This window comes from Buteo buteo, chromosome 32, assembly GCF_964188355.1.
Source record: "Buteo buteo chromosome 32, bButBut1.hap1.1, whole genome shotgun sequence".
In the NCBI taxonomy this organism is placed as follows: Eukaryota; Metazoa; Chordata; class Aves; order Accipitriformes; family Accipitridae; genus Buteo; species Buteo buteo.
In genome coordinates this window covers 542560-556003 of record NC_134202.1, presented here as the reverse complement: position 1 = coordinate 556003, position 13444 = coordinate 542560, and the positions used below count along the sequence as shown (strand labels likewise).

General features: G+C 47.1%; 1 protein-coding gene and 1 non-coding gene across 2 annotated transcripts in view; both read left to right on the top strand.

The window, feature by feature from the left end:
• The first annotated feature begins 1178 nt into the window (after positions 1–1178).
• Positions 1179–1286, top strand: TRNAL-CAA (transfer RNA leucine (anticodon CAA)). The gene is made up of 2 exons: positions 1179–1216; positions 1241–1286. It is a non-coding gene; the product is annotated as a tRNA-Leu (tRNA).
• A 7409-nt stretch (positions 1287–8695) lies between these two features.
• IL4I1 (interleukin 4 induced 1) overlaps positions 8696–13444 on the top strand; it is a 4931-nt gene continuing 182 nt past the window's right edge. The window contains exons 1-6 of the mRNA XM_075019129.1: positions 8696–8971; positions 9932–10044; positions 10839–11040; positions 11495–11563; positions 12159–12292; positions 12507–13444. The exon at positions 12507–13444 is cut by the window's right edge and continues 182 nt beyond it. Of these exons, the coding sequence (XP_074875230.1) occupies positions 8702–8971; positions 9932–10044; positions 10839–11040; positions 11495–11563; positions 12159–12292; positions 12507–13344 (1626 nt within the window). The 5' untranslated portion in view covers positions 8696–8701 and the 3' untranslated portion in view covers positions 13345–13444. The remainder of the gene's footprint in view (positions 8972–9931; positions 10045–10838; positions 11041–11494; positions 11564–12158; positions 12293–12506) is intronic.

Here is a 13444-nt window from a genome sequence, read left to right as displayed (position 1 = left end):
GGGAATCCTGAGCTGGGAGGGTAAAAATGCCACGGGAGGTCACTGATTCTTCCAGATGGGCCCAAAGTGTTGGCCTTGTTGGCCGAACTCATGTACTCAGGTGTCCCAGAGCTGCACGGACACCTGGAGCTATTTGAGCTCTGGCCACGGCAAGGTAAGCAGCCGTTTCACTGCCCTGCGGAGCTGCGGGCTGACCTTGCAACCTCACCTACTCCTGTTTTAATGTTGGGGGTTTTTGCATTTGAGCTGTAAGGCCATTGGGCTTTGTCTGGAGAACATGGCTAGGGAGCTCCAGACAGCACCGGGCTTTGGTGTGGTACCCACGCATCTCCCACTTCCTTGAACATTGTAACACACCAAACCCATAAGCACAGACTTCCTCCACCGCAAATAATCAGTGGCAAACCCCACCATTTCTCCCTCCTACTCAGTACCAAGCCAAGATGAGTGTAACTTCAGGTATGTCTCAGAGACCACGGCCCTGTTTCCAACCATGGCAAACCTCTCCAGTGGATCGCCAACCTCCCCGGACGTTTGGTGTGGTCTGAGATAAGGATGGCATCTGCCGATGGGGAGCAGTCTTTCCCTGCGGGTGCCAAGGTCTCAGCTCACAGCTGCATGGAGAGGGTCTTCAAAGAGGTCAAGATGGACTTTGGTGGTCTCCCACCAGCATCACGGGGGGCTGATTAATGTAGTCTTATACGGGCAGGATGCTGAAGATGCTCCCATCCAGGAGCTGCCCTCCGAATTACCTCCTGCAGGGTACAGGGCTACTGGTGGGATGCCAGGTTTTGTGATCATCTTTACAGGAATGATATTTAATCAGGCAGGTGAGAAAGACTCTGAGTTTATTCTTTTTTTTTCTCCTCTTTTCTTCTTCTCCCAGGCATGCAATGAGGGAGACAAGGAAAGATATCCATGGTGAGAGGACAGGCCCTTGTTACTCAGTTCATGCAAGAGGATCTGCCGGGGATGGAGGAGGCAAAACACACTCCACCTTCACCTACCGATGAAGGACCCCCGGCGTTGCCTCCTCTGGTGGAGGGCTTTACTGCTGCAGAAAATAAACTTGCTGCAAATTTGGGGGTAGGGGTGGGCGTACATGGGAGGCAGGAAAGATCAAGCTGTGGCGGGATTAATTCTTGAGGATGAGGAGGGTGAGGAAGGCTTTTGGCAGTGTCAGGATGGCCGAGTGGTCTAAGGCGCCAGACTCAAGGCATTGCTTTCCCTGCCCGGGGATTTCTGGTCTCCGAATGGAGGCGTGGGTTCAAATCCCACTTCTGACACACCTTTTCCTTCTAACTACAATTTTTAATATTATTTTAAAATAATTCCCCCATCACTCCCGCACCCGAGTTAAGGAAAACGCCGATTCTCCTTCCCCCCCCCCCCCCAACTCCTCCTCCTTGATCCTGTACCAAAGTCTACTTGCAAACTGCGCCCACCCGTGGAGAAAAAAACACGAGGATGAGGAGGGAAAGGAGGTGGCAGCGGGGTGCACGCTGCTCCGTGGGTCTCTGGCCTGCAGGGGGAGGCGGGAGCAGCGCAGCCGGCCCCTCCCCGGGGTCTGTCGTGACGCGGACACGCGTGGGTTCGCGGCGGCAAAAAGTTGTCATCACTTCTCCGGCGGTCAGGATTCGGCGCTCTCACCTCCGGGGCCCCGGTTCGATTCCCGGTCAGGGAAATTCCTTTTCTTCCCCCAGCCCTTCAATAAAAGAACTCTTTTTTTTTTTTTTTTTTTTTTCCTCTGATGATATCAATAATAGGCTTTTCCGCAGCAAATTCAACCCTCGAAGCGCACACGCAGCGATGGCAAACACCACCTGTTAGTCTAAAAGCCGGTTGGCACCCCTGCTGCACAGCATGTGGCCAGGCTGATCTTGGTTCTTTTTAAGAATCGCCGCTTTAGTTGTCATGGGTAACAACTTGATGAGGGATGGGTTTAGCAGAACTGGGATATCACCATCACTATCCTAGGGTAATTTAGACTGGTGGGACTTTTCCCCCTGCTCACAGCAATTCCCATCATCTGCTAGTAATTAAAGTCCATATATTCAAATATAACCATCTACTTGCAGCAAGGAGGCCGTGAAAGCCTGTATTTTTCCAAGATAAAAGCCACTTACAGATCCTCACTAATGAAACACTAAGCCACAGCCCGACCCCTCATCATCCTCTCCTGCAAAGGAAACCCCTGACACCAGCAAAAGCTGCTGCATTTGGGCTTTATTGCAGATACCATGTTGACTATTTCATTCAACAAACTCCCCACTCCGCCTGGTACATTGCTCAGTTCTTCCCTAACTGGTGGTCTTTCTCCCTCCGCAGCCGCTCAGCCTCGCTCAACCCCTGCTCATAGTTGTCCTCCATGAAGCTGATCGTGAGCCTCTTTGCCTGGTGGGAGACGAACCATCTGTCTCGCCGGATCTTGTTGAGCATCTTGGTGTTAATGGTGTGGAAGAAGCGTTTTGAAGCCCTTTTCCTCTAACACTTCACCTGGCCCCAATGCTTCCTCTGCTTGGCCAGAGACCTCCTGGCATGGTTCTTATGTCTTCTTCCATGCTGGGGTCCCCTTTCCTTCTGGGATCTCCTTCCCTGCTGGGTCCTCCTTCTCCCACTAGCAGACGCCATGGCTCAGCCTTGTCCCTGCACTGCCCGGACCCCTCAGTGCTACAAACACCCCCACCTTCCCTGTTTTATGCAAGTGAGCATGCAACTGAGGGGCAGCTTTGAGCCCTACCGTTGGCCAAGTGAACAATTTCCACCCCCAAATTCATAATGGGTAGAATCCTGGCCAGTGTGGGGCACTGGGATCCCTCTTGGCCAGGGCAACTAGGCGTCATGAGTGCCTGCAAGATTTGAAGACCTCCAGGACACCCCACCCCTCTGGCATGCTCACCCTCCCAGTGGAAATCTTCCACCCAACCTAAAAAACTAGCATTTATTTCTCAGAGTATCGCCCCAGTCTCAAAAGTTTTGTCTCAGAGTCGCACAACGCACAACTGAGCTGAGTACGTGCAACACGTGTCCTGGGAGTCTTCTGGGTGAGCAGGAAATGAATGACAAGAAAATCTTTTGAAAGAGCATCTTTCCTCAACAGAGGTGCCTGCACACCTTAGACCTGTGTCTTCCAGCTTGAGGACTCATCATAGCTAATTACTTAGTTAACAAGTCCACGCAGATACACCCTAGGTTTTTCCCTCCTCATGCTTTACATACATAGCTCATTTTTCAAATCCACATGTAAATGCTCATACACACACCTCCCATGTTTCTTTCAAGTTCCTCCATCCACTGTCAAAAACACAGCTGATGCCCCACACCAACATCTACCTGCTCTGATTCTGGAGGACCAAACCCTGACTTTTTCTCTCCTCCCTTCACTAAGAAAAAACAACATTAAAACCAGAAGACAATTATTTGGAAGAAATACCAAAAAAACCAACCCACAAAACCAGAAGGAATTATTTCGAATTGTCCCTTCTTCCCTCATGTGACACCAAATGATTCAATCTGGTTTTCATCCCTCCCACTGGCCTTCTGCAAGCTTCATGTTGTAATTGGTTTCAAGTGGAAACTTGGTTTCCAGTAATCTGCAGTGAAGCAGCAGACAGGAACATGGGAGGAACTCCTTTTGCAATTGGTGATATGCATTGCTTATACTCAGCCAATAAACCCTATAATTTGAGGTTGATCCTAGAGCAACTTATTAGGACATGCGTTAATCATCTTGTTTTTATAAGAGCTAGAAACAAACTGCTGTCACTCCAAAATCTCCAGCAGTCCTGGAAATATGTGTACGTACTGGTTTCATCATGTAATCCCCAAATCCACCAAGAAGTATCATTGCTTCATACGAAGAGATAATACATATTGCTGGGTTTTCAGCATAGACACCCACAGGTATCAGGAAAACCACCTGGTAATCACAAGCTACTAAAAAATCAGACACAAAACAAGGGCTTTTTTGCAGAAAAAATAATGCCTCTGCCTTTTCCAAATGTTAAGCCTGAATCAAACTGGTCACCAGTGGCTTAAACAATTTGTAAGCACCATGCCCAAAAGACTAGAGTCACCCAGAGGGAACTGAATTTGTAACTTCCTGAGAGCATGACTTCATGGAAGGGGTAACACATGGGATGTCCATGCAATGCTCTCAGTCCTGACCTTGCCATGGTTCTGCAATCCACTCTTCCTGGGCATTATTTAAAACAGTAGACCGATGTAGCGTCATGGGTGGGCACCACCACCTGATATTTCCAAATGCCCACGTCCCTTTGTCACGACCCAACCAGCACACTACCCTGCGTAGTGCGGGAGGTCGTGGAAAGCTCAAAATCCCTCAGAGTCAATTAAAGCGAAACACCACCAACCAACCAATCAAATTGTTTATTGAGCGCAAACATAAACAAAACTGAAACAATCGTGCGATAACTCAAGAAATTGCTGTCTGCCAAGCGAGTCACAAAATCGAAGGGAAAGGGGAGGGGAGAAGTTTACTCTATTTTACCAAAATGATTCAACATGAAACTTAAATTCTATGGATGAACTATTCAGATGACTAACGTCATCAAACTATGTACACAAAGCAAGATAAATGTGGCGAGAAACAGAAAGAGCAAAATAAGGTGCTGGCTGCCAAGAGAAAAGGAAGAACAAGGTAGAAAAAAGAGAGAAAGAGACAGAGGTAAAAGGTATCACCATCCTAGGATCCAGCAATCCTATAATAATACCAAAGCTGCACTGTCCTCTCAACCTTGCTGTCTGGATGGCTAGGGAAGACACCCGGACATCTAAAGACCAAACTTTTAATAGCACAAGGGAATGAGTTTGCTTCTGCTTTGGTGCACATAGCTCTGGGCCCCAACACAAGGAGAACAGAAAACATTGCAGTAAAAAAAAGTGGGGGGGGAGCAGTGGTGGGGTAGGGAGGATTTCAGTAAGAAAATAGTATTAAGAAGAGCCAATCACTAGGGAGGTTTGCAAAACCATTTCTGGCAAAACGCTTTTCAGGGGAAGTCCCTTCCGTGACACTGGTATCTACCTTGAATGCTGACTGGTGATCTCAGCACCAGAAGTCTGGGAAGTATTGAGTTTCATTTCCTCAACCAAATCAGCACATAGTCTGATTAACTGAATGTCATGGTTTAACCCCAGTCAGCAACTCAGCACCACACAGCCTCTCACTCACTCCCTCCCCCCAGGGGGATGGGGGAGAGAATCAGGGGAAAAAAAAGTAAAGTTCATGATAAGAACAGTTTAATAGGACAGAAAGGAAGAAAATAATAACAATAATGAAATGACAATAATAATAATAATAATAAAAGAATTGGAATATACAAAACAAGTGATGCACAATGCAATTGCTCACCGCTAGCCAACCGATGCCCAGTTAGCTCCTGAGCAGTGATCCCCCCGGGTCAACTCCCCCCAGTTTACATACTGGGCATGACTTCACACGTATGGAATATCCCTTTGGCCAGTTTGGGTCAGCTGTCCTGGCTGTGTCCCCTCCCAACTCCTTGTGCCCCTCCAGCCTTCCTGCTGGCTGGGCAGGAGAAGCTGAAAAATCCTTGTCTTGGTCTAAACATTACTCAGCAACAACAGAAAACATCAGTGTGTTATCAACATTCTTCTCAGACTGAACCCAAAACATAGCACTATACTAGCTACTAGGATGAAAATTAACTCTATCCCAGCCAAACCCAGGACACTGAAAAATACAGTCTTTAAGCATAAGGCAAAGGATAGAAGGGATGAGAAAGTTTGGAGGGGAAGGGTAGTTTGTGGTGGGTTTATTTATTTATTTTAGGAACAGACCAGCCAAGGTGCCTACACAGAATAGAGTATGTCCATATGGTGGGTAAGATGTGGTCAACCAGTCAAGGGATGGTTCATGGTGCTTTGGTAGGTCAAAGTTCTCCATTGTGGGAAAATGCTGGTACAAATCACGGAGTTTTTGCCATTTCAGTGAGGGCATCTGAGCTCCGAGTTTCCTCTACAATAATGAAGACAGGATCAAACCAAAATTGCGCAACACTTAACACAAAAGTGTCCCGTAGATGAACTGTTGTCTGGAAATACCCGTTTCCATCGCCAGAAAGGATATTTTGGATGCTAGCTCAGAGGTCTCCCTGGGATGCAGAATAAAACCCGTGATATTTAGATAGATTTAAATGGATGCCCCTTTGTGCAGTACAAGGGAAAAAAAAAAACAAACCTGATATTTCACAGGGAAGGGTGTGGTCACTCTTGACTTTTCTGATAATCTTAACACTCCCAAAAACATGCCATAGACTGATGGCTCATGTCCAAAGCTGGTAAGACCAGTAAGTAAAAAGAAAAACACAAATCCAAACTACGGCAGAGGAACAAACTACATGTTCAATTGCTGGTTCACCTTCTTCCTTCCTATGACAAATCACACTTGGCCCTCTTCCGGGGTGTACTGATTGGGGGACTTTTTTCAAACTACCAGAGCTAGGTTGGTTTTTTTTTTAAGCCAGGGTATAAAATGAAATCAAATCTCAGCAGAGGACTTGTCTTCCTACTGGAACGATGTCTAGGATCGGTGAGTGACTCTCCCCTGACTCTTGAGCTCTTCTCGCTGTTTTTTTCTGGTTTTCTTTCACCTTCAGTGCTTGGGTTTTTGGAGGGGTTTTTCTTCCACCTGGTAAAACATCTGCTTTTTGTGTCACCTCCTGAAAGCATAACCACAAACCTCCCTTTCTTCAGCTAAGGTATTTCACGATCACCTGGAGCTCAACTTTGCAGCACTGTGGGCAGTGGGAGAACTCCCTTGCAAGTCTGGGGAGTGAGATGTTCCTAGTTATGCAGGGAGAGATGGAAACATAGGCACAAGCTCAGAATCTCCAGGCACCTTCCTGGAGGACACCTCCTCCTCACACCAGGTTTGTGGTTTTACCACATCTACCCACAACACAGGAAGGTCAGATGGAAGATGGAGATCCATCGGATGTTTCCAAGAGCTGGTCCCAATGTATTTGCTCTCCTCCCACAGAAAGCCTGATGTCCAAAAAGGATCTCCTTTGTCTTCCATAAGGTCCTTAGGTCTTTGGGGTTGCCACACTGGGTGTGATGAGGACAGCAAGACTGGCTGGTGGCTCTATACCACTATGAACCACACACACACCAAAAACACAACTCAAGGCAGCATCCCTGGTCCTCAAGGAAGATCAGGACAGCAGCAGTGTCAGGTCAGGAAGGTTGATGCAGCTTTATCAACACCATATCACTTTCTGCCACGCTTGAAAGAAGGCAACCCTGCTGTTAACAGGCTAATTGTAGCAGATTCTTTCCAATTTTTTTATTTTTTTTTTTTTTTTTACTGCCACAGTCAGTGTCTTCAGGAAGCTGGATCAGCTCTACAAGCTGTAGAAAGACCTGCTTTCAGGAGTTGGACTTAGGTCTCTCAGAAAACCACCTGTAGGATAACAGCTCCGAGGTTTATATAGGACAAGAGGAAATGGCCTCAAGTTGCCCCAGGGGAGGTTTAGATTGGATATTAGGAAAAATTCCTTTGCTGAAAGGGTTGTCAGGCATTGGAACAGGCTGCCCAGGGAAGTGGTGGAGTCACCATCCCTAGAGGTGTTCAAAAAACCATGTAGACATGGCACTTCATGACATGGTTTACTGGGCGTGGTGGTGGTGGGTTGGTGGTTGGACTTGATGATCTTAGAGGTCTTTTCCAAATTTAATGATTTGATTTATTCACAGCAGGGGCACTTCAACCCAGGTTGTCTGCAGATCTTGGGCTGTTCCAGCAAAAGTAGTGATTGCCCAGGGTTTTCCAAGGAGTAAGAATGACCCAGGGTGTGGTTTTAAAAGCTTTTTTTTTTATTGCTCCCTGAAAGAAAACTGGCAGTATTTGGGGGAAGGAAAAGAAAATTAAGCTTATCCTGTAGTTAGTTTGGAGAACAGAAACCAAAACTAGAAAAATCCCAAGGTGGTTTCTGTTCAAACTTCCTTTCCCTGTGAAAACATTTTTGTCATGTTGTTGTGTCTGTTCTGGTAGAAATGGTTATTCTGAATGGCTGCGCTCTGCCTGCTGTTCCCTATAGGTATCTCTGTTCCCTGTAGGGTATCTCAGAAACTAAATCATTTTAAATAAACAGAGAAGTCCCATCACCTATCTTCATCTAGCTAATCTGTCCATTTTTCTATGTAATGTCTTCATCTATTCTGCCCATCTATGCAATAGTGCCCATCTAGTCTATCCATCTTTCTATATAATATTGTCTCCTCCCTCCACCCTTCTACCCACTGCATCAAAAATGCCCTGAATTACTAAGGTATAGGAAAGGGCAGTGGGACAACAAGATTGCCTTGATTCTTTGCATATGAATGACATTAATTACCACTCTTCATTATGGAGTCTTCTGAACTATTCAAAGTGGTCAAAGTCATTTGGGGAACTCACTACAGCAGCTGCAAAAGCAGAATATGAATGTGAAAATAATCATCTATGGGCTTGATGTCTCCTTAAAAAAAAAAAAATCACATTCACTGACACCACTTGACATCTATCTGCGGGCACAAAAGATATGCTGATGCCATGGATTTCATAATCATGCCAGTTGATTTGAAAACAGATTTGCTAGATGTTCCTCTTTGGACACCAACATACTCAGAGACAGTTTGTGCTGTCACCTCCCTCCTGGGCTGTCAGGAATGAACTTGCATGCTAATTGCCAAGTGCCTTCATTGCATTATTTTCTTCTTTTTTCTCTCCCTAGTCCTCTTCCAAATACTCCTGCTAGTAGGTCTCCTAAATGCAAAGAGGTTTCAGTCTTTCCCTGAGTATTGCCTTCATGACAAAGACTACGAGGAACTGCTGAAGATTGTCAAAGATGGGCTAGAACCTGCAACTCATCCAGCAAACGTGGTCATTGTCGGTGCCGGAATAAGCGGGCTTACAGCAGCAAAGTTGCTCCGAGATGCTGGCCACAGGGTAAGTAGCTCATGGGAGCCATGAGTGCCGTTGGGTCTTGTTTTCCTACACTAAGGATTTTTCAGGCTGGAGAGGGATAAGGAGATGCAAGGGAGTGGGCCATAGTGATGGGAGAAGGAAGGAAAAGCAATTGGGCCCCAGTAATTTAATCCGATTTAGGCTTGATTTTCAAAACCACAGGCAGCAACAGGGGAGGATAATGGGAAGTTGTACACAAAGCAACTCATTTAGATGCTCCCCAAATGAATGCAAGCAACAAAAGTAAAAAGAGGCAGTCTTCTTTCTCTGTCCCTGAGGGTTTTTGAAGTCAGGAAGAGCTACAGCTGCCCTGGGACAGCCTTGGAGACAGTGCTGCTGCAAGTGGGAGGTTGGACTAGAACCCTCTTGAGGCACCTCCACCCTCAACTTCTACAGTTCTCCAACCTGTTGCAACTTGCAGCCCAACAGTGACATTTGTTGCTGTAGATCAACCAGCACAAGACTCACGAGCCCTTCAAATCCAGCCTTGTTCAGGTGGCAAGTAGTCTGGGGGTTTCAAAACTGTGTTGACCATCCCAAGGTGCTAGACAAAATTCAAATCCATGAGTTGCAAAGAAGGTTTCAAAGGCATGGAGGGACAGGTTGGTGCCTTCCTCTGGCTGTTTTCAAAACCTTGTTTTACACTTCCAGCACAGGGAGCATCTGAACCAACATTTAGACCCTCTCATCAGAGAGTAGGTGCCCAAACATGACACAGAAGTTAGGAACTGAGAAACTGCCCTGTAGGTAGAGGGATCTTGGCCAACATAGAGAAGGGTTTGGATCTACAGATGGTTTGTTTGCCACCTGGAGGGGACCTGTACCACCCCATGGGCCATAAATGCTGACTGCCAAAGTGCCTGTGAACTTGCTTTGTAGGTGGTTTGCTTAAAATAGTCATTGCCTGAACATCTGCAAACTTCACCACGTCCCTGTTTTTAGGTTACCGTTCTGGAAATGAGCAATCAGGTTGGTGGACGGATCAGGACATACCGACCAGAGGGGCAGGACTGGTATGTGGAGCTGGGAGCCATGCGCCTGCCAGGCAAGCACAGGTAAGGCAGTGTCCTACTTCATAGCCCTGATCAGATGAGGAACCAGCCTGTCTTGAGGAGCAAGGCTGTGCTTTGAGAAGGGGCTGAGGGCTTGGATGTGGGTGTAGCACAGCAGGAGGAAGGAGCTGGCTGCCCCATCTCTCCCCCAGAGCTTAGCATCTGCTTAAAAGGGACGAAAAAAGAGATCATCACTTGTATTTGAGTTGGGAGAATGGAAGAAGACCTCTCATCTCAGTATCATGCCCATGCATAGTCAGACCTCTGTTTTGGAAGTCACAACATCAGAAGATGGGTGAATTTCTTTTGGGTCTGATGGAGAGGGCACCCAGCCTGGGTTCTCCAAGAGGGTTCAGTCAAACAAGGTTCAGCCATTAGCCAAAATGCTGTGGGAAGAGGCTGTAGGTGAGTCACCAACTACACAATGTGCCAAGGAGAAGGGTTGGAGCCGTAGGGAACCCTGGCCTCCTACTTCAGCAGGGCATTGCTCTTACTCTTGATTACATCCTTCTGCAACCTGTAGCTGGAAAAAAACATAAGCCAAAGGGCACCTTTCTCCATAGCCACATGGTTGCTGCACTGAGCTGGGAGCAGGCAGGACAATGTCAAGCAATAAAAACTAGAGATGGCAGTGCCTTAAATAACCACAGCCTCCACTCACAAGCCAAAATGATACATGGCTACACCAACATAGTCGATGGGAAAGCATGCTTTTATGCTTCTAATGTTTTGGCGGCAGGGTTTTTGGGTTTGGTTGTTTGCAAGCACTTGTCCCCATGTGCTCTTCTCTTTTCTAGGCTCGTCCGTGAATTCATTAGGCAGTTTGACCTGAAGCTAAACCCATTCATCCAGACAGACGACAACACCTGGTACTTTGTGAACGGCACTCGGATAAGAGCTGAGGAAGTTAATAGAAACCCCAAGATCCTAAACTATACAGTGGAACCATCAGAGAGGGGCAAGAGTGCCAGCCAGCTTTATAGAGAAGCACTAAATAAGGTACGTGCCCATGGGGAAGGGATGCTACCTTCCAGCGATGTTGCTTATCCAAGAGACATTGAAGCTATTTCCTCTGAGCTGTGGTGGACCCTCACCTGCATGATGGCCTGAGGAAGGCTCAATGATCAGTTGAGGAAGAGTAGGGTCCTTTCAGAATGAAAAGCAGAAAGGCTTATTCAGAAATGAGGGCTGCTAATTGCAAAACCCCCTTTATACACAAGGCTTCCTTTCTCTGGAACAGATTCACCAAGACTTGGATGAAGCAGGAAATGCCACACCAAGGCATAACTTCCCCAAACTTGAAGTCCAAGCAGCAAGAACCAGTAGCTCTAGTTCATCTCCAGGGGTTACCAAACCCCAAGACTGAATACCCGAGATGAATCCTAACAGAATTTGGGGCAACACTTTGGGAAATGTGCCTTTTCTCATGAATATATCAATGTTTCCTCTCCAGGCTTTCAAGGATTTCCAGACTGCAGACTGCAAGAAATATCTAGCTAAATACGACTCCTTCTCCACCAAGGTAAAGGGCTGGGGCTTGAGAGTAAATTTAATCCCCACTGCTGATTATTAACCTGCCATCCCTGCTTTGAGAAAGGATCTGAATCACTCTAGTTTCTTCCCCTGTCAACACTTCTGGATGCTGTTTCCTTAATCAATGCTGCCTTCTACTTAAAATGCTGAGAAAGGAGCATGACTCCTCTGATGCAGGAGTTTGAGCAGTCTCATCGTTTGGAAGTAAATGAGAAGCCAGGGCTGTTGGAAATGCTCCAGAAATTTATCCGGATTAGCTGTGTTCCTCCATCAAGCACTGGGGAGGATTTACTGAGCAATCCACTACATTTTCATGTGATCCAGCTTCTCAGAGTGGGTCCACCAAGCCACAGATCCCTTATTCATTCATGTCCAGAACTTCTGTTGTGCTAAACTGGAGGAAACATTGATCTCCTGCAAGAAGCTAGAGCTGCATAAAAAAAAAAGCTTCTGGTCCAGACTTTAAGCAGATCAGGAGCAGGAACAAGTCAGCAGGGCATGAGTTTTGGCTTGGGATATAAAGGGGATACATGCACTAACTGAGATAATAACATCAGGCTATGTCTTCTTCCTGGCTTTTCAAGGAGTATTTGATTAAAGTAGGAAATCTAAGCCGAGGAGCAGTTCAGATGATTGGTGACTTGTTGAACGAGGACTCTGGATTTTATCTCTCCTTCCTTGCCTCACTGTGGGATTTTGATATCTTCTCTAACGAGAGGTAAGATGATGACTCTTATGGCTAACCCCATTTTGTGTTGGTCCACAGCAATCCACCAGAAGAGGAAATTTCAGTGGTATTTAGATGTCTGAATGGGAATCCCTTCCAACTCAAAGGGCCACCAAGCTCTGTTAGCATCTCCCAGAGAGGTCAGGTTTTACAGTTCCTAAACCCCAATGTGCTTCCTTCACCTCCTGCTTCTTCTTCCTTTCAGTTTTGATGAAATCACAGGGGGATTTGACCAACTGCCCAAAGCCTTCCATGAAGCATTGCCCAATGTCATTCAGTTCAATTGCACAGTGGAGAAAATCATGACCAAGGGAAACAAAGTCCGTGTGTTTTACCGTGCTCCGGACACTCTGGCCCCAACCATAGTAACTGCAGATTACGTCCTTGTCACATCCACTGCCAAAGCCACCAGGCACATCCAGTTCCTGCCACCACTCTCTTCTGCAAAGACCCACGCCCTGCGCTCCATCCACTATGCAAGCTCCTCCAAAATAGCCTTGGCTTGCACCGAGAAGTTCTGGGAGAAGGACGGCATCCGAGGAGGGCAGTCTATCACCGACCGCCCTTCCCGCTTTATCTACTACCCCAGCCACAACTTCTCCAGTGGCTTGGGCGTGATCCTGGCTTCCTACACCTGGAACGATGATGCTGAGTTTTTCCTGCCTCTCACAGATGAGAAGTACCTGGATGTGGTCCTCCAAGACCTGTCAGATATCCACCAAGTGAGCAAGGACTACCTGCAGTACACCTGTGACCAGTACGTGATACAGAAGTGGCAGCTGGACAAACACTCCCTGGGGGCATTTGCTGCCTTCACCCCTTACCAGTTTGTTGACTACTCTCAGGCTCTCTTCAAGCACGAGGGCAGGGTGCATTTTGCCGGAGAACACGCAGCTCAGCCACATGCCTGGATCGACACCGCCATGAAATCAGCTGTCAGGGCTGCGAGCAACATCCATCACGACAGCGGTGAAGCCCCAATGCTGAAGAAGGAGGGGGAGCGGGAGCAGCCGGGGAGTTTCTTGCAGAAGGAAGATCTCTGAGCAGGGCTCCTGGGCTGAGCTTGCTGGATGCCACCAGCATGGTTTGAAGGCACTTCTGGTGGTATAAATCTGTTTCTTTCCAAGCAAAGTCAGCAGAAGG